A 20,508-nucleotide genomic window follows, 5' to 3' on the forward strand; every position below is an offset into this window, starting at 1 on the left:
AAATCAGCTGGAAGATTCACTGTGTTGCCTGTGCATGACTGAAGGTTTGCTAGTTATGATTCAGAGATAACAAATTTGGCTTCTTGGTACATTTATTCAATTGTAATTAGTTTTATTAGAGTATGTTCTTCTTTTCTTCTATCATTTAGGCATTGAAAGCTCCTGAGCTCAAGGAGAAATTAGAGGAGTCTGAAAAACTCATAAAAGACTTGACTGTCACTTGGGAGGAGAAACTGAGGAAAACTGAAGAAATTGCACAGGTTTGACAGTGGGGTAAAGTTAATATGAGGGATTGGTCACATTATTGTTTTTTTCCTGGTTCTGATTTCAGAATAAAAAAGATTTGCATACTAGCCTATCTTGTGCTTGCTGCCAATGTACCCATTGTTAGTGGGTATTTTTTTTAATGAGACCAATTTATTTTGTGATGGCATTAAATTCCATCAGTTTTCTCCTTGCAGTTACAGGGCAGGTGACATTTCCCCGTATTTTCAACAAAGCCACTCTGAGGGGTTGTGTGATAATGGCTAGAGGCTCATCAGTGTAATGGGGGCATCGGACGTGAGCTTGATCCACTCTTTTATGTTACTACGTCAACCAGAATGTTTAGTATTTTTACTTCAACTTGAAAGATTTTTACTGCTTCTATTATCAAATAAAACCATATTTTTGCATTAGATTAATTAATGTTAATCCTTTTTAATATTCCATAACCATAATAGGTTTAGAATCAAAAGCAGGAATTTGGTTCAAGGAATTGTCAATTTCAAGCGCAGCCACTTGCAATAAAATATGTTCTTAAACTGGTTTGTCATGGATGTACTGTTACCAACATAACTTTTTGGAGAAAGGGGGTTGGCGGGGTGGGGTGGGGTGTTCTGAGAACACTTCAGATTCCTCCTGTTCCAGCAAGCAGCGAAGTGGCTGAATTCGTATTGCGTACTATGGTGGGAAACAAAGTTGATTTTTCATTGACTCTGCTGATGGAGATTCACCGTTCCTGTGAAACTTTTCCAATTTTCAATGTTTTTTTCCGATGATGAAACGTTATTTTTAACTGCAAAAATTGCAAAGATGATGAACTGTTTAATGGATGTTTTATTTCTGCTACAAATCCAACTAATTTAGCATTTTTTTTTGGATAGGGGTTGGGAAGTTGTCGTGAATGAGATTTTAAATTACGCCGAAACATATTAAATGTAGCTTGAGCTATTCAGAGTTCAGTGCGAGAATCAACAATTTTATTTACATTTGCTTGAAAGTGGTCTTTGATATTTTGCTCTCTTTCAAACTAATTTGATCTGGATTGCTTTTTTTTAATCTGTTGCCCATGAATTTCTATAACATTTGATTAAAGTTGATCTGGATTAGATTTGTTGGCTAGCTACTGCGGCTGAAGGATTTTCTTTAATTTAAAGTCACTGTGAAGAGAAATGGGCTAATTCTACAAACGCATCTCCCAGAAAACAAAATTGAACTTGGCAAGTATTTTCTAAGCAGCCTGTGCTTTGTTATTCACAAAAGGCTTCCTTTGTTGGAGTACATAGCTTTTTAAATTAGGAGCTGTGATCACATTTACAGGAGAGATTTAATGCAAGACTTAAAACTATTACTACAGGTATAGAAAGATTCAGCCATCTTTACGTTCAAGTGTCATTGATTAAAGTAGACCAGGCTTGATTCATGGAACCTGTGTAATGTTCTCTGCTGTAACCAAATACTTTATTCTCATATCTTTTTAAATCACCAGCTGAAAGGACAGAGGTTTGCTTTGAAATGCCTGGGTGAAGCTTTCTCATTCTAATTTTGAAGGAGTTGATCTGTTTTGTAATTTTGTTGTGTTGTCTGCAGGATAGGCAAAAGCAGCTCGAGAGTATGGGTATTTCTCTGGAATCCTCTGGCATCAAAGTTGGGGATGACAAATGCTTTTTGGTCAACCTGAATGCTGACCCTGCCCTCAATGAACTTCTTGTCTATTACTTGAAGGTGAGTATTTGTACGAGAGACAAGCTGCTGACAGTGCTATATGTCATGTTTTAGTTTGAAAAGTTTATTCTCTAAGGGTGCTACATAAAACCCAGTTCCTAGTTAGGTGCATGCCCACGCCACAAAGCAGAACCAATTTGACACTACCTGGTTTTTCATCTGGCTACTGAATTGGTCATATCACACTATATAAATGCAAGTTGTTGTAGTATTGTGTAGAATGGAATTACATGCAAATTGCAGCATGGAAACTGGCTGTTTAGCCCAATCAGCCTGTGTTGGTGTTCATCCTCCATAGAGTAGAGAAAATGTTACTTTGCATCTAACCAGACTTGGGACTGCATGATACTGGCATTTGGTAACTGAAAGAATATTGTGCCATTTTGCAACACTGAACAATCTCATACTGATGATCACAAAATTTACATGAAAAAAGATTGTAGAATCGACCCAAGACACGGGTGAACAATATATACTGCTCGTGTTAGAAACAAGAGTATCTGTTATGAGAGCACACATGTGTATTGCTTGGTAAAAACAAAAAAAAATTGGATTATGTGTATACGTGTTTAAATATGCAAGTAAAATATGAGCAAAAGGCAAAACGTACAAATGCAAAGTACAATAATAGAACCTCGATAATCTCAAGGCTGGAAAAGTCCATGGCTTAGAAAATACTCACAGCTGGTTAATTGTGCCCAAAACAGTTAGAAACAATTTCTGCTCCCCTGATCTCCAGGATTGAGTCTCTGACCTCAGCAGTGGCCTGTCAGTATTGGCCAAGTACACCTGGTGATGCCAGGACTTGGGAATCCATCAGAACAGCCATGGACTTTCGGAGCCCATTAGTGCAACTAGACAGCCCAGTTGTACGCAATGATGTGTTTCTCCAAGGTACTTGACTGTTTTGACTTTGAAGAGATTACATAGAATTTACAGCACAGAAACAGGTCATTCGGCCCGACTGGTCTATGCTGCTATTTATGCTCTACATGACCCTCTTTCGACTGTACTTAAATCAAACCCATCCAGCATATCCTATTTTTTCTCCCTCATGTACTTTTTTAGTTTCCCCTTAAATGCATCGCCTATTCGCTTCAATTACTCCTGTGGTAGTGAGTTCCACATTCTAACCACTCTCTGAGCAAATAAGTTTTTCCTAAATTCCTTATTGGCTTTATTTGTGACTATCTTGTATTTATGACCCCTCATTTTGAACTCCCTCACAAGTGGAACCATCTTCTCTACGTCTAATTTGTCTCGATTCTAAAGATTAGAACGAGACCTGGGTGTCATGGTACATCAGCCATTGAAAGTTGGCATGCAGGTACAGCAGGCGGTAAATAAGGCAAATGGCATGTTGGCCTTCATAGTGAGAGGATTTGAGTATAGGGGCAGGGAGGTCTTACTGCAGTTGTACAGGACCTTGGTAATGCTGCACCTTGAATATTGTATATAGTTTTGGTCTCTTAATCTGAGGAAGGACATTCTTGCTATTGAGGGAGTGCAGCGAAGGTTCACCAGACTGATTCCTGGGGTGGCAGGACTGATATATGAAGAAAGACTGGATCGACTAGGCTTATATTCACTGAAATTTTGAAGAATGAGAGGGGATCTCATAGAAACATGTAAAATTCTGACGGGATTGGATAGGTTAGAGGCAGGAAGAATGTTCCCGATGTTGGGGAAGTCCAGAACCAGGGTTCACAGTCTAAGGATAAGGGGTAAGCCATTTAGGACCGAGATGAGGAGAAACTTCTTCACTGAACTTGTGGAATTCTCTACCACAGAAAGTTGTTGAGGCCAGTTCGTTAGATATATTCAAAAGGGAGTTAGATGTGGCCCTTACGGCTAAAGGGATCAAGGGGTATGGAGAGAAAGCAAGAATGGGGTACTGAAGTTACATGATATTGAATGGTGGTGCAGGCTCGAAGGGCCAAATGGCCTGCTCCTGCACCTATTTTCTATGTTTATATTAGTATGGGCACATCACAAATGCAAGAACCACATTCAAAACCTGGAAGTGCCTTGTGGTCCCAGCAACCGGAATCTGCTGAATGGGTAAATGTTTCCACAGTACTTAAAAAATGAAAGACTAAAGTATTATTTAGTCACTGGAAAATTGCCAGTCTCAGTGCTACAGAAAATATAGATTTAAGATACTTCCACCTGCAACCTTTCTTGGTAAGCTACTTCAAAAACTGGCCACCTTCTCAGTGAACTATGCTATGTAAGCATGTAAATATCTCTTCCCGGGCTCCCATTCCAAACCAAGCGTGCAATATAAAAACGATTTTCAGTTTCTAATCCTCGTCTAATCAGCTATGTCCTTCCTGTAGTAAGAGTCCCAGAACTGCATGTAATACTCCAGGTGCAGATTGATCAATGCTCTGATCTTGGCAGGGTAACCTCCTTTGATCAACACACTCTCCCACTTTTTATAAAACCTAACATCTTATTTAATTTCTTGATAGCAGCCCGACTTTGGTTTGTTGTCTTGAGGGATTTACTTACCATAACTCGTAGATCTCTTTATGATTAGTTTTTTGTCAGTATTTTCCCATTAATGCCATAATCCCTCTGCTTATTTTATATCTCTTCGTACATGACTTTACACCAAGCTATATTAAACTGCATCTGCCAATTGATGACCCTCCTCCACAAACAGTTTAATTCCCCCTGAAGCTTTTCCCTATCTGCCAAGAGTGTTGACCACCCCTGCTATTTTGATGCCATCCGCAAACTTTGGGATGCAGTTGCCAACACCTTCTTCCAAATCGTACAAAACTGTTGGGAATGCCCAACACAGCACGGATCCTTTTTGTTAAACTCCAGTCAGAATTCTTGCCATTTGCATTGAATTTCTCTTTCCAATCACCCAGCACCAATTCAATCCATCTCTGCACACTACCATCAAAACCACAATTAAATGAAGAGTTGAAGTGGAAATTTATTGTGAGTTCTTAATTACATTATGCATAAGAACATAAGAATTAGGAGCAGGAGTAGGCCATTCAATAAGATCATGGCTGATCTACCTCAACTCTACTTTCCTGCACTATCCCCATATCCCTTGATTCCCTTACTTTCCAAAAATCTATCACTCTGTCTTGAATATACTCAATGACTGAGCCTCCACAGCCCTCAGGGGTTGAGAATTCCAAAGATTCACCACCCTCTGAGTGAAGAAGTTTCTCCTCATCTCAGTCTTAAATGGCTGACCCCCTTATTCTGAGACTGTGACCCCTGGTTCTAGACTCCCCAGCCAGAGGAAATATTCTCCCTGCATCTACCCTGTCAAGCCCTGTAAGAATTTTGTATGTTTCAGTGAGATCATCTCTCATTCTTCTAAACTCTTGAGAATCTAGGCCTAGTCTACTCAATCTCTCCTCAGAGGACAACCTCCCCCCCCCCCCCCCCCCCAGCTCAGGAATCAGTCTGGTAAACCTTTGATGCACTCCCTCTATGGCAAATATATCCTTCCTTAGGTAAGGAGACCAAAACTACACCATACTCCAGGTACAGTCTCACCAGGGCCCTATATAATTGCAATAAGACACCTTTATTCTTGTACTCAAATCCTCTTGTAATAAAGAGGTATATAATCAAAAGTATATAATTTTGTTTGACAATTTGTATATTTGGACAATGTGCTTCCTCTAGCTCGATGAACTGATGTCCAGTAGGGTATGTGAAATCAGTCACAAAATATTTATTGTTCTACAGCTGTCTCTCAAGAGAGTTGAATAATATATTAAGCATGTAACGGTCTCTTCGCCCTCCCCCATTCTAAGCGTGGGGATATAAAGCAGAGAAAAGACTAAAAAATAGTTGTTTTTGTGCTCATGTGCAATTGACTCTACTCCATATGCTTGAGTGAGATTTGTGGGTGTAGCCTCCAACCCTACATTATGGTTGACCAGGTTTGGTGTTTATATACGATGCGATTGCATTCCACCGTGCTGACTTTTCACTACTTTACTTCACGTTGAGTTTGAGTAGAATTAATGCTCGACTATTTGCTTCACGATCCACCTCCTTCCTCCATTAGCAGGAAGGATGTCCAATAATCTTTTCCATAGTGTCTATACTATAAAATCCCCTCTCCCTTTCTCACAAATTCTGATTTCTGAAACTTTGTAAGAGCCAATTCTGCCAGTTTGAATGCACTTACTGAAAGCTATGTGTAAGTTATTTAAATGTACTGTTTTTATTTCTGTAATTGTTTTCTGTAATTTTTTTTGTTTCATATTTTGTAATTGCCACCGACTTTGGCTTTTAAACTATTTCTTGGCTGCAATTTTTAATTAGACAAAAGGTTGTGATTTAAACATTTGGCAAGACAGCATTAGTGTTTATAACGTGCATGGAAATACTGATGATTCAGACTGTGTTGCTGAAGTGGAGTACTGCACTATACATGCATCCTGTGAATATTTATAGCCAAGTGTCAGATGCTGACCTTTTAAGCTTCTGATATTCCCAACAGGATCACACCAGAGTCGGTGCAGATGAATCTCAGGACATTCAGCTGTGCGGAATTGGTATCCAGCCCGAGCACTGTATCATTGACATTACAGCAGATGGGGATGTAATTCTCAGCCCAAATGAAAATGCCAGGTAATCAGTCTATGTCAGAACTATCAGTCCAAGGCATCCTCCTGCACAATAGCTCAGTTTGCAGTTTCAGCAATGCAGTTGCCAATAAAGGCTGAATAAAGCCTAGCGTGTCCAAGCATATCGAATCTGAGAAACTGAGGTGGTGTGACAATTTTAAAAACAGAAATTGTTGGAAATAGACAGCAGGCCTGTAAAGAGAAAGGCTAGGGTAACATTTCATTTGTAGACCACTCAAAGGGTCACATGGACAGTCAGTAACCTGTCTTTTTCTTTCCAGATGCTGGTTGATCTGGTGTGTATTCCCAACATCTTCTGTTCCATTTGACTGCCAGCATTTTTAATGTTTAGTTTCTTAAATGTGTTGCATGTGGTTTTCTTTTAAATTGGATTAACTTTTTAAAATTTAAATTTGGTTTGTGTACTTGATTATACCTATTCAGTTTAATGTGCGTCTGACTTCTGACTAAAAATTGCGAGGAGGGTCGGGATCTTTCACCTCGTGATTTATTTGTCACAGTACCTAGTCGGGTAGGATACTAACTGACTGCCTCCACCTGCTGTTGATCATTGCCCAATAAAAGTGGATGTCCTTGAGGTCTCATCCATTGACAATCCTGCTGTAATCAAAGTGTGGGTGTAAGACTTTGCTGCCTTTTCAATGATGGGCAGCAGATCATGCTCAGTCTGGAAAGATTGGAGGTCAGTTTCTTGTTAAATTAATTTGAGTATTTCCAATGTAATCCTTACCATCAGTGATTGTAGCAAAATTCACGACTAAAGCACAAATTTCATGGGCTTTTTATTCTTAAGACTGATATATCCGAGTGTGAAAATGGGACTGCTTCATCGTAAAGATGAGAGGGAGACTTGTAGAGGCTGCGGTTTGAGCAGTGCCAGATTAAGGCTGTGAGGGGCTTAAGGCTAATAGGAGGGAAGGGCCTATATATGTACTATATATATTGCATACAATTCATAACATCATCAAACAAATATAGGGCTCAATTTTTCACATGGTTGATTTTTGGTGCCGTTAAAGAGATATGTATGATCTTTTTTGTGGCACAAATGCGCCAAAATAAAATTCCAAGTTTCGCCAGAATTAACTTTGAATTTGGAACGGCGCAAATTGGCCTTAAGCTTTGTGGGTGGAGCTTAAGGCCTGCTCCAAAAACTGATGTTGCTAGGGACGCTCAGAAGGGCTGAGGTTAAAAACTGAAGAAGGGCTGAGGCTAGGCTGGAAAATGAAACCGCTGCTATCCCAGGCCCGAGAGGACCCCTCACCGGCGCACTGCCTTCCCGAGCCGAGAGGATTCCGCACCGGCCCGCTGCCTTCCTGGGCCCGGTGTGGGGTCCTTTCGGCCTGGGATGGCAGTGGGCCGGCCTGCACCTATCCCGGGCAGAAATGACCCACCCCCCCCCCCCATCTACCTGCCCTGCCTTCAGCCTCCTGGTCTGCTCCCCTGCCCCTAGCCCAGGCCGTAGGGCTTGTCGGTACGTTCTCCCATCCCTAGCCCAGGCCAAGTGGCCTCCTGTTCCCCGCACCTAACTACACCCGAAAGGCAGCCCCCCCCCCCCCCCCCCCCAATCCCCTCTCCCTCCCCCCACCTTTCTCTTCCCCTCTCTTACCTTTTCCTGCTGCTGCTGTGCGGGCATCTGCTGCACTGATTTCTTTAACTCTCCGCAAGGGTTTTCTCGAGTAGCCACATACGCTGGCCTGAGTAGAAATGGAGTAACTATTTGCTGGCCAAAGTTGCCTAAATGACCAGAATTGGCGTAGGTGGCTGGTAACGCCCCTTTTTAAGCAAAAAAAAACTTGCCTAAATAAAAATGTAACTAAGTCAGTTATGCTGGTGCAAATTGATTGGGGAAACTGGGGATGTTTAAGTTAGGCCAGAAAAAGCAGCCTACTCCAAAAAAAAACGGAGCAAATACTGAGGAAAATTGAGCCCATAATTGTACATTTATCTAAATTTAACAACTAACAAAAATCAAAACTATGTACATTAAAAAAAACAGCATACAATTCAAACAGAGAATGATATCTTCCTGGCTTTAAACTGAGATATCAAACAAAACATTCTCTGAATATATATTTTCAAACAAAGACTGGTAAGTTCCTGGCCTTGACTGAGGCAAAAAAATTACAAAAATCAAAGCTAGTTACATTCAAAAAAAAACCTGAGCATGCCTGACACTATTACAAGAAGTGTCCCATGGAAAAAATGTTCCAGTTTGGGTTTTGCACTATGCCTATTTGCTGCCTCAGTAACGGATCCATTACTTGCATTTCTGCTAGTACTGCATTGATGCTATCTGAATCTTGTGATGTAATCCAAGACTTTGGTAATTTCAAGTGGAAACCTAAATTAGAAGTTTGTGAATGTTATTATGGTCTGTCTTTTGATTTTTTTTTCCTTTCATGGATAACTTTCCCTACTATGAGTAATTAATATTAATGCATTATATAGCAAGTATACTATCATTGCCCAATGTCCTTGAGGTGGCTGTCATTTTTATTCTCATCCATTGACTATCCTGCTGTAATCAGAAAGTGTGGGTGTAAGACTTAGCTGCCTTTTCAATGATAGGCAGCAGGTTCATGTTCAGTCTCGACAGACTGAAGGTCAGTTTCTTGTTAAATTAATTTGAGTATTCAAAAATACACACTAAGCTTTTCTTAACTACTGTGTGCAGTGCCTGTTTTATTGGGTTGGTGAAGGTAGGAGCCAAAGTTGGTTTAGTCTGATGCCATTTCAATCTGTTCTTTTGGAAATGCCCCACTTACAGTAGATTTTTAAAACAACATCATCATCCTCATAGGCGGTCCCTCGAACGAGGATAACTTGCTTCCATGAGTTCACAGGTGTTTCGATGAATGACCCGATGTTCCAGTCCTGAACTCCAATTGAGGGGGTGGAAGATGCCTGTGTATAAATGTTTTTAATGTGTGGTGACCGTTGCACACCAGCCACCACACGGGCCTGACAGAGCTAGGTCTTGACAGCCCACACTGCGATATGTGTGCGCACTAGGTCTGTGCAGCAGAGCTGGTCTCCAGTCGTCTTGGGTAATCCTTGCCGCTGGATATATAAAACAATACATTAGGAACACACTGCTTAACTCTCTGGATTATATCAAATAACCCTATAAAATAAATATATTTTTTTTCTTGGAATGTGTGAAATTTGGGGATATTGCAAGGTACAGTCTTACTTGAGGATTTCGGGCCCGAAATTGGTCATTACATACGGTCCGCCCATTTCTCGGTGGTATGCCGGCAGTGCGTTATTTCATACCGCCGAGACCGAAGAGCACAATTTTGGTCGATTTTTTTTTTCCGGCGGTATGCAAGCAGTGTGCAGCGGGCAGCAGGTAACATTGTAGTTGATCCAGATCGACTTTCTTTTCGATGGACAGTGCGGCACTGAACTGCACATACGCGATTTTTTTTCCCGTTTTTTTTCCAGCGAAGGTTTTTACCTGTGATTTCAGGGGTCACCCGTGCATACGCAGTGAGTTGAAGTCGAGGGAGAGAGAGTGAGAAGGAGCAGCAAGCTAGTCGAGGGTTCGTTGGTTTAATAACAGATTGCAGAGTTTAAAAATATTTACAACCAATAATAATTATACAGTTTGAACAATACAGTTTTTACAAATCAAAAATCATAGCATAAATATAATGGAAATGTTTTTTAAAAAAGTCGAAGCGCAGGAACATCGAAAAGGACAGGAGGTTGAGGGCACCCGCCTGCGACGAAACGGAGTTACCGCCCTTATCGAGAATATCACAGAGAGGTACTTTGAGCTAGCGAAGGGTGATCGTGGAAAGCCACCACCCGCCCCCCCCCCCCCCCCCCCCCCAAAGGAGTACAGTAGGATATGGGATGAGATTGGGGAGGCTGTGTCCTCCACAAGTACCATGGTACGCACCGGGAACTGGTGCCGTAAGAGGTGGAACGGCCTGGTGAGGGTAGCAAGAGTAAGGAATGATTTTATTTATGCACCTCCCATGTACCACGTACCATGTAAATGTAGGTTCAGCGTCACACGGATGATAGTTATCTTCAGGTTATGGCGATGTATTCGTGCTTTCAGGCAAAGACAAGAGGATCAACTGTGTGTGGGTGGGTGTGTGTGTGTGTCTGCGATGTTAAATGGATTGAAGATTTTTACTTTCATTTACTTCACTTTCTGCAGAAGAAGACATCTACAATAGCAGCCGATTAGCGGCGTAGTAGGGGTGGAGGGGAGGACCCACAACCCAAGAGCCATTGACAGAAATAGAGGTCCGTGCCCTGTCTCTGGTTGGGGATAGCAACTGTGCCACCACCTTAACCCCTTCCTGGTGCCAAGCATTTTTAAATGTTTTGGACTTTCAGACTTGGACGATTCAGACCATACCTCCACAGAGAGACCAACTGCCTCCATCTTTGGCAGCACCCAGCCCTCTCCTGACTTCACCACTGGCAGAGATGAAGACGAAGAGGAAGAGCTGCTGATCCTGGAGCCGGTGGGGGTGGAGACAGAGAAGGATACACCAGTTCCGTGTGGCCAGCTGGAACATCCTCCACCACCGAGTCTATATTCAGGGGATTCCCCATGGCTCCTCTGATTCTGCGGGACCAAGTGGTGTGCAGCCACGCACCCCCAGTGTTGCAGTGCCTTTGCCGCAGAAACGGAGGTTGGTGCAGAAAAGGTCGATTGCCGCACGACAGATAGGCGTGTACCAGGACATGGTGCATCTGTCACAGGCATAGACATAAGTCGAGAGCTGCTCAAAGGCCATGGCTATGATAGCTGCAAACATCGCGGCTCTATCAGAACAGAGGATATGTCGCGTCTGATCACCGCGATGGAGTGAACCGCCAACTCCGTCGATGCTATGCGGCAATCGACAGGTTCGGGACGGCGCGGAATCCCCAGTGCCATAGTAGTCAGGTCGACAGCACCTGAGGATGAGGAGTTGCCAGCAGGTTCCAGCCCTGAAGCCGTTCCTTCAACATCACGAGCTTCTCCTGAGGCCCCATTTATTGCACCTGTAATGTCTCACCGCCAACAACAGCAACAGCACTCTGGGTGCGGTGCTGCATGCTGGCTTGGTACCACCATGGGGAGGTCTGGGTTCGGACAGTGGGAAAGGGAAGGGCAGGAGTAAGAAAGGGGGGAATAGTCCCAAGGGTGGTGTAGCCTGCGGTTGAGGTCGTGGTCGAGGATAGTAAAGGATCTTTTGTTGTACTTGTTCATTTAATAATCGAAGTTTGATTTTTAAAAGTTTACTCAAGTTGTTAAACTTTTGTTAAAGTTGTTGTTAAAGTTGTTACAGTTTTATAGTTATATGTTTTACAAAGTTTTAAAATTCTTGTATATTTGTTACATTTTTACATAAATGTTTGAATTGAATTTAAGCACTCTCTTGTACAGTGTCAAACTTTTGGGGTAAGTCATCAGGGTCCCAAAACACAGCTCTCCACATTCAAGCAAAATAATTTTGCAGTGGCATACGCTCCGTGTGCCCTCCGCCGTGGTGTTGGGGGGCGGGGGAGAGATGCGGTGGTGGTGCCATGGGTTCATCTGAAAGCTCCTCCTCAACCTCCTCCCCCTCATTTTCCTCTTCCGGCCCCTGTACTCTCTCCTCAGGTGGTCCCGCAGTCCCGTGGCAATTCCTGTCCCTGCATGATTGCTAAATTATGCAACATGCAGCACACCATTGTGAACTGAGCAACCTGCTCGGTAGTATTGCAGCCCGCCTCCGGAGTGGTCCAAGCATTGAAAGCGCTGCTTCAGCACTCCAATTGTCTTTTCGATAATATTACTTGTGGCTATATGGCTCTTATATCTTTGCTCGGCTTCTGTCTGAGGGTTCCGCAAGAGGGGGGGGGGGGGTCAAGAGCCAGATGGCGAGGCCCCCAGCATCCAGCCTTCAACAGGTCAGATATAGTGCTCTCACACAAGATGTGCATATCTTAGATACTCCCTGGAAAGTTGGCATTCACTGCCATTGTGCGCTGTGTATGGTCGCAGACGAGCTGCACATTGAGGGAGTGAAATCCCTTACAGTTTCGGTACACCTCCGCCTCCTGTAATGGTGCTACAGTCAACAGCACCCTGCACCTTGGGGAAGCTGGCAATGCGTGCAAATCCCAAAGCCCTGTCACTCTGTGCCTGCCTAGTCATTGGCAAGTTTATAAATTCCAACCGGCATGTATACAATGCTTCGGTTACCTGTCAAATGTGATGAGTAGTGTATTTAGAAATACAGCATATGTCCCCAGCTGATGCCTGAAAAGAGCCACGTGCATAAAAGGAAAGTGCCACAGTCACCTTCATCTTGACAGAGAGTGCATTAATGTTGGTACTGGGCTGCAGGTCTGCCTTAATGAGCTGGCAAATCTCATTGATCACCTCTTTTCGGAAGCGCATCCTTCGAACGCACTGTCAATCGATCAGGTCCAAGCATGAGCGCTTCTCCCTGAAAATCCTTTGCGGGTAAGGCCTCCTCCTCATCAGTCTGCAACCTCCTCTATTACCCTGATAACTCTGCTCAATAAACCTTCTCACATCTGGATCCTGCATTAGACAGGTAGTCAGTAATACAGGCTGAGATATTACAGGCCCCATTCTTTTTAACTCTCCACATTATTTTTCAATGAAAAAAAATAACTAAAATACCTTTTGAACTTAGTTTACTCAGTACCAATAAAAATACCTTTTCCACTGTAAATTGCACTGTAAAATCACTGTTCACCTCAGAAATACAGAGGTGTTGATTTAGCTGACTGTTACCGATTTAAAAATAGCAGCTCCGAGTACTACTGCCCATTCCCGCCCACTTAACATAGCGTAAAACCACCTTTTCCAGGACGGTATGTAGCTCCGGTGGTATGTCAGCGGTATGCGACTAAAAATTGGACTTTTTGGGCGGTATGCGAGCGGTTCTGCACGGTGGACAGTGTGCATACCGCTCAGCGGTATGTCAATGATGAATATTCCGCCGAGCGGTATGTCAGCGGTATGTAAGTGTTTTTTCACCAAAATTGTATTTTTGGGCGGTATGTTGATGAATTTCAGGCCCTTAATCTGTTTATATACAATTGAACAAAATTTCTTCAATGCAGGTTTCAGTTTTAGGGTGACAATGAGCTTTATAAGGCTGGGGGGCAGGAATATACTCGGTCAAACCCCCTAGCTGTGTAATTTAAGTACAGAATTTATCATTTGAATAATTTATGGAGTTTAAAAAAAAAATTAGGTTTGGGTATCACATTGCATCTTTCTTAAGTCTAATTTGTACTGCAAATCCTCTGATGGTGTGATCAGCTGAAGAATAGCTATCCAGTCTCTCTCATTATCCTGTTTTATCGGTTTGTAGAATCTACTTTTGTCTTATTTTCCCACATTACATTAACTCAACTGCATTTATTATGTAAGACCTACAAACCTTATTCATCTAATCGGATGCAATGCCCTGTCATTTGTCCTTTTTTGAGTTAATATTTGAGTCTGTTCGCACTGGTTTTGAAGTGTAGTTATGATTTTTTTCAGTGCTTCGTGTAATGCAAGATGCCCTCCCTCTCTTTTTCTTTCACTTAATTATTATACCACCAAGGGATGACATTCAGTTACAATACTCCTGACCTGTAAATCCATAAACAAATGTGCCACCTCAGTAATTGTAAAAATAGATTGTCAGACTTTATTCAAGCTGCATTAGTGTGGCCTTATCTGATGTTAAACTGTTCTGAAAATGTCAAAATGGACCCTTGCCTCGAATCTACCGAAGCAATGTCATAAAGATGACTAAAATTGTTCAATTGTATCATTCCATTCCAGTCTGGATTTTTCTGGCTTATCATAGGACATGGCGACTGAACGTCAAGAAAGAACCCTGAATTTCAGAGAATTAAATTTTATTTTTCAGAACCTGCTTGAATGGTGCTGTGTTGCATGCCCCCAACTCTCTCTGGCATGGGGACAGAATTCTATGGGGAAATAACCACTTCTTTAGGTATGTCATGTTTTAGTTCAAATGCATGTATTAAAATATTTAGTTGTTCTACCATTCTTAATGGGCAATTTTTAAAATGCCTCCTTTCTTCCTGTCACTATATCTGCTTCACTTCCACTCTGCTACGTTCTTTCTGCTCTCTCATCCTCATTGGTCTTTGACTCCCTCTCACTGTCTCATACTTGCTTTGTCCCTGTGCCTTTGTGTAAGCCTCTCCTTGCCTATCTTCCCTTTATCTATTTCCTCCTCTGCCTGTCTCTTGAAATGATGGAATTTATTTTTTTAGAGGTTTGTTATATTTTATACATTTCCTTTTTTGTATCTTGTAAGGATGGGTTGGGGCATTGTCATGGCAACGGTAACATACAGAATTTTTTACTGCAATGTAATTGGGGAGAAAATGCAAATTGTTGAGACTGGCATGGCATATCATTCGTGGTGAATAACGACAGTAGAAAAGATTAATTGTAAAGGAATAAAACACAACCTGCGAGGAGGAAGAGCATTAAGCTGGTTTGTTGTAGATGATGGACTCAGTGTAAGATAAATTTTATTATAAAGGTTTGTTTGTATAATCTTAAATATTACAATAATCTTTTGTGTATCTTTTTTTAAACACCTTTGTTGAAGAAGACTGATGATTAGAGCACATTGTCCTTAAGAGATTTGGTTTCAAATCCAGTTTAGACTGATAGGAACAGAGGAAGAGTAGTAGGCCATTTAGCCCCTCAAGGCTGTTCAACCATTCAATTGGATCATAGCTGGTTTGTACCTCAACTCCATTTACCTGCTTTTGCTCCATATCCCTTGATACTCTCACCGAATAAAAATTTGTCGATCGCGGTCTTAACACTTTCATTTGGCCAGCCTCCACTGCCTTTTGGAGGAAAGAATTCCACTTTTCCACTACCCTTTATGTGAAAAAGTTCTTCCTGATTGCACTCCTAAATGGTCTCGTTCTAATTTTTAAGATTGTGCCTCCTTGTTCTGGATTCCCCCACCAAACAAAGTAACTTCTCTCTCTCTACTTTATCGAATCCATGCATCATTTTAAACATTTCAATTAGATCACTCCTTAACCATCTAAACTCAAAGGGAATGCAACCCAAGTTTGTGCAACTTGTCCTCGTAATTTAACTCTAAGCCCCAGTATCATTCTGGTAAACGTGTGCTGTACTTCCTCCAAGGCCAGTTATTCTTCCTGAGGTTCGGTGCTCAGAATTGAACATGGTACTCCAAATGGGGTCTGACCAAGGCTCTGTACAACTGAAGCATAACTTCCTTCTCTTTGTATTCCAGCCCCCTTGAAATAATGGGGTTGAATTTGCGGCCCTTATTGGCACGTACGAGGTGCACGTGCGCCCGTCAGGGGTCCTACAAGTTCCGGGTTTAGGCATGCACTGCACATGTGCTGAATCCGCTTGACAGATTGCATGCATCCAAAAGAAAAGGACATCCGCGGGCGGAGAGTTGGGCTATTTACCCAACTTTTGCCCAGCATAAAGCCCTTGAAATTCTTACGCCTAATAAAAGCAGGCGTAAGGCCTGCTTTTACCAGCATAAGAGTTTTAAAAACTAGGGGGCCAAGTTTCGGCCTGAGTTGCTCCTGATTTTTTGGAGCAACTGGTTTAAAATGGAGTATCTTAGAAATTTGAATTCTCGGCATTTAGTTTGCTCCAGTTCTAGTCAGTTAGAACAGTTTCACTTTGGAACAGAATTTTTTTTTCAAAAGGGGGCGTGTCCGGCCACTTATGTCTGTTTTCAAAGTTTAGGCAGTGAAAACTTACTCCAAACTAACTTAGAATGGAGTAAGTGAAGATTTTTGTACGTTCGAAAAAACCTTGTCTACAATTTAGAAAATCAGGCGTAGGTTACAAATTAGGCGTAGGGAAAGAGGGGGGGGGCTAGGGTTTAAAGGGAAGTTTGCAAACATTAAACACTTCAGTTTTACAAATAAAGAGCCATCATCAATAATAAATGATAAATACATCAAAAAATCAACCAATAAATCAATCACAAAAAATTAATTAAAAATTTTTAAAAAGTTAAAAATTCAATAAATAAAACATTTTCTACTTACCGACTGCAGCACCGGGAGCCCTCCAACAGCGTGCTGGGACGGCCCCCTCAGTGTGTCTCTGTCAGTGTCTCTATCTCTCTGTCTGTCTGTGTGTGTGTCTCTCACTCTCTGTCTGTCAGTGTCTGTGTTTGTGACAGGGGGGTGGGAGGGGGAAAGAGGGGGAGAAGGGGGGAGGAGGAGAAGGGGGGGGTGGGAGGGGGAGAAGGAGAAGGGGGGGTGGGAGGGGGAGAAGGAGAAGGGGGGGTGGGAGGGGGAGAAGGAGAAGGGGGGGGTGGGAGGGGGAGAAGGAGAAGGGGGGGTGGGAGGGGGAGAAGGAGAAGGGGAGGTGGGAGGAGGGAAGGAGGGTGGGAGGGGGAGAAAGGGGGTGGGAGGGGAAGGGGGGGTGGGGAGGAGGGGGAAAGAGGAAGGGGGGGTGGAAGGAAGGGGGGATGGGAGGGAAAAGAGGGGTGGGAGGGAGAGGGGGGGGAGGAGGAGGAGGAGGAGGAGAAAGAGGGGGGGGAGGAGGAGGAGGAGGGTGGGGGGGGAGAAGGGAGGGAGGAAGGGAAGGATGGAAGAGAAGGAGGCTGAATGGCCGGGCCCAAGACTTCGGGCTGGATTTACAGGTAGGTGGCGTCGGGTTGGGGGGGGGGGGGGGGGGGGGGGGGAGAGTCGCGGAAGTCGGGGGGGGGAGAGTCGCGGAAGTCGGGGGGGGGGTAAGAGAGTCGCGGAGGTTGGGGAGGGGTGGAAGAGTCGCAGAAGTCGGGGGGGGGCGGTGGGAGAGTCACGGAAGTCGGGGGGGGGGGTGGGAGAGTCCCGGAAGTTGGGGGGGGTGGGAGAGTCGCGGAAGTCGGGGGGGGGGGGGGTGGGAGAGTCGGGGGGGGGCGGGGTGGGAGAGTCGCGGGGGGTGGGAGGGATGGGAAAGAGAGAAAGTCGCGGGGGGGAGGCGGAGGTCGGGTCGCCGAGGTGGAGGGCGGGGGGGGCGGGGAACAGAGGTCGAGTCGGGTCCAGTCGGTTGGGAGGGGCCTTATCCACGCAGCCCCAGTGAGGCCATTCGGCCAGGGCTAGGGGCTGCGTGCTTCGGGCTCCTCCCACAGTTTTGGGCGCCTGGAGCTACTGCACATGCGCGCCCACTGTAGCGCGCATGTGCAGAGGTCCCGGCACTGTTTTCAGCGCAGGGACCTGGCTCCGCCCCCTACAGCTCATGCTGCGCCGCGCCCAGCTCGAGAGGACCTGCAGGGAGCCGGAGAATAGGTAAGTTTTTTTTTTAGGCGCACTTTGTGGCTCGAAAAACGGGCATCCAGGTAAACGGCGCAGCCCGAAACTTGGGCCTTATAAAACTAAAATTTTATCACACATTTATACATTAAAAACCCTGTCCATTAAGGTACGTTTATTTTTAGCCCCGTTAAAATGTCTAATTTTATTTTCAAAAAAATAATTTTTTGTTTAAAATAATTAATTAAATGACATTTTAATTCATTTGAAATATGTAATTTATTTATTTCATGTGTTCATGTATTTTTTAAGTGACCTCCATTCATACTTATAATGATTCCGTACTACATACAGAATCACCATAAGTATGAATGGAGATTTCCTTCTTTTATTGGTTGGGCAAGCCCACGTGATCCATGGGGAACTTGCAAACCGCATGCGCCCCAAGGAAATGTGTTCCTCTACACAGGCCTACGTGTAGAGACCCAGAAACACAAGTGTCCAAATATCCTGGACCATCAGGTAAATTTGTAGATTTTTTTGCAGGTCAGAAGCATCCGCCCGCAATTTCTACCCCAATGGCTAACATTCCATTACTCTTTTAGATTCTTTTTTATATTTGTACACTAGCTTTAATTGATTTATTTACCTTGATACCCAAATCCCTTTGCTCCTCCACAGCTCCTAGTCTCTTGCCATTAAGAAAATATTTCTATTTGTCCTTCTTTGATCACTCTTCCCCACATTGAACTCCATCTACCACAGCTTTGCTCACTCACTAATCTGTCTATGTCCGTTTGTAACTTTCTGCTCCTATCTACACAACTTCCTAACTTAGTGTCATCTGCAACACTCTATTCCTTCATCCAAGTCATTGATAAATATGGTGAAAAGCTGAGGCCCCAGTACAGATCTCTGGGGAACACCACTTGTCACATTCCACCAATCAGAGTACACTTCCTTTATCCCTACTCTACGTTTCCTACTTCCCAACCAATTATCAACCCAAGCTCACCTCTTATTTCACGCACTCTCATTTTTGCTAATCTCTTATCAAATGTTTCAAGAAGTCCATATAGACAATATCCATAGACACTCCCATGTCCTCCTTGTTAGTGACCACCTCAAAAAATTCAACTAGATTAGTCAGACATGAACTACCCTGTCTGCCAGCTGCAGGAGTCCAACGTGAAATAAGTTCAGGCATTCTCAATTCATTTCATATTGGGCATAAGCCCACATTATCAAACTGACCATAGTTCATCAATCTCACAAGTTTTAAAGATGTTTGCTACTGGGAATAGAATAATTCAGTGGTGCAAAAATTGTTGGTGTTGAGGAACATTGTCAAGGCAGCGTAAAAGGAGGTAAGCTATCCTGTAACTGATCTGGGAGCGCTTGATAATGTTGGGTGGAAAAGTGTTCCATGACTTAGTTGCCATTATCCTGACCTTAGTAAGTGAAACTTTACCAAAAATGAGAGAATAAAATTTCTAGCAGAATCCAGATTTGGGTTTCCTTTCAGCCAAATATTGAAAGTATCAGTCTACAAATGTGTTGCATCAATGAAGTAAAAAATGATAGGTTTTTTTTTTAAACCATCAATTTTTTTTATAAATAGAATTAACCTACCTACGAGGAAGAGGCGAGACAAATTAAAAGAATATGAGAACGAGGCAAATCGAGAAGGTGCCACAGAGCAGGATGTGGAGACAGCAAGTGAAGCTTCATCAGAACCAGATTATAATTATGAATTTGCACAGATGGAAGTCATGATGAAAGCTCTCAGCACTAACGGTGAGCAACAAATTCTGAGGCAAACTTTCAACCTCCAGAATTGCAGTAATGAAAAGATCATGCCTTCCTATTCCCCCTGCTCTATTTGCAGGCTTGTAGCACTCACTGCTAAAGAAGGCCCTCCTCAAGCAACATCTCCAAGGCCCCATCTGAGAAACGGGCTGCTTTCTGTGCCTCTGATATTGCTTCCAGACATTGTTTTCTGCCACAAGTTTCTGAGTTTCTTGAGAAATAATCATGCTCTCCTGCTTAAGCAGCTGTAGCATCACATGATTTCCCACCCACCAATGGGTGGGCTCCCAGTCATGGGTGTTTTCCATGTTGGACCTTGCTCACGATATTAAAATTAGGCTGACCCCAGAAATACGCACAGGGTCAATGAACTACATGGGTGTGCTCACACCGCCACACTGAGAGGATCCTTGATTTAACATCTCATCCAAAAGATACCTCCAACAGTACAGCACTCCCTCAGTACTGCACTGGAGTGTCAGCCCAGATTTTGTGCTCAAGTCTCTAGATTGGGACTTGAACTCGCAAGCTTCTGACTCGGAGATGAGAGTGCTACCACTGAGCCATGGCTAACACCCTGAATTGAATATTTTCAAATGAATGTCCATGTTTCTTCTGGAAATTGTAGAAAAATTGCTGCTGTACTTATTGCAAATCTGACAACTGGGTCTGGAGACTGTATATTTAAGAAGACTTTGCAATGAGACGATCTTTACCTTGTGTTGTGCCTGCACATTAAAATGCTGATCGCTATAGTGTACCAAAAGCAGACCACTTGATTTGATGCAAGCTGTCTTTAAATGTTTTGTCTGTCTGA

At 43.2% G+C, this 20,508-nt stretch overlaps 1 protein-coding gene across 3 annotated transcripts in view; it reads left to right on the plus strand.

Moving 5' to 3' along the window:
- Window positions 1–20,508, plus strand: part of kif13a (kinesin family member 13A) — a 331,493-nt gene that overhangs the window by 241,558 nt on the left and 69,427 nt on the right. For all 3 annotated transcript variants that reach the window (XM_070880643.1, XM_070880644.1, XM_070880645.1), the window contains 5 exons: window positions 150–260; window positions 1,852–1,986; window positions 6,476–6,606; window positions 14,522–14,608; window positions 19,504–19,679. In XM_070880643.1, the coding sequence (XP_070736744.1) occupies window positions 150–260; window positions 1,852–1,986; window positions 6,476–6,606; window positions 14,522–14,608; window positions 19,504–19,679 (640 nt within the window). The remainder of the gene's footprint in view (window positions 1–149; window positions 261–1,851; window positions 1,987–6,475; window positions 6,607–14,521; window positions 14,609–19,503; window positions 19,680–20,508) is intronic.

Source organism: Pristiophorus japonicus, chromosome 5 (assembly GCF_044704955.1).
Source record: "Pristiophorus japonicus isolate sPriJap1 chromosome 5, sPriJap1.hap1, whole genome shotgun sequence".
Classification (NCBI taxonomy): Eukaryota; Metazoa; Chordata; class Chondrichthyes; family Pristiophoridae; genus Pristiophorus; species Pristiophorus japonicus.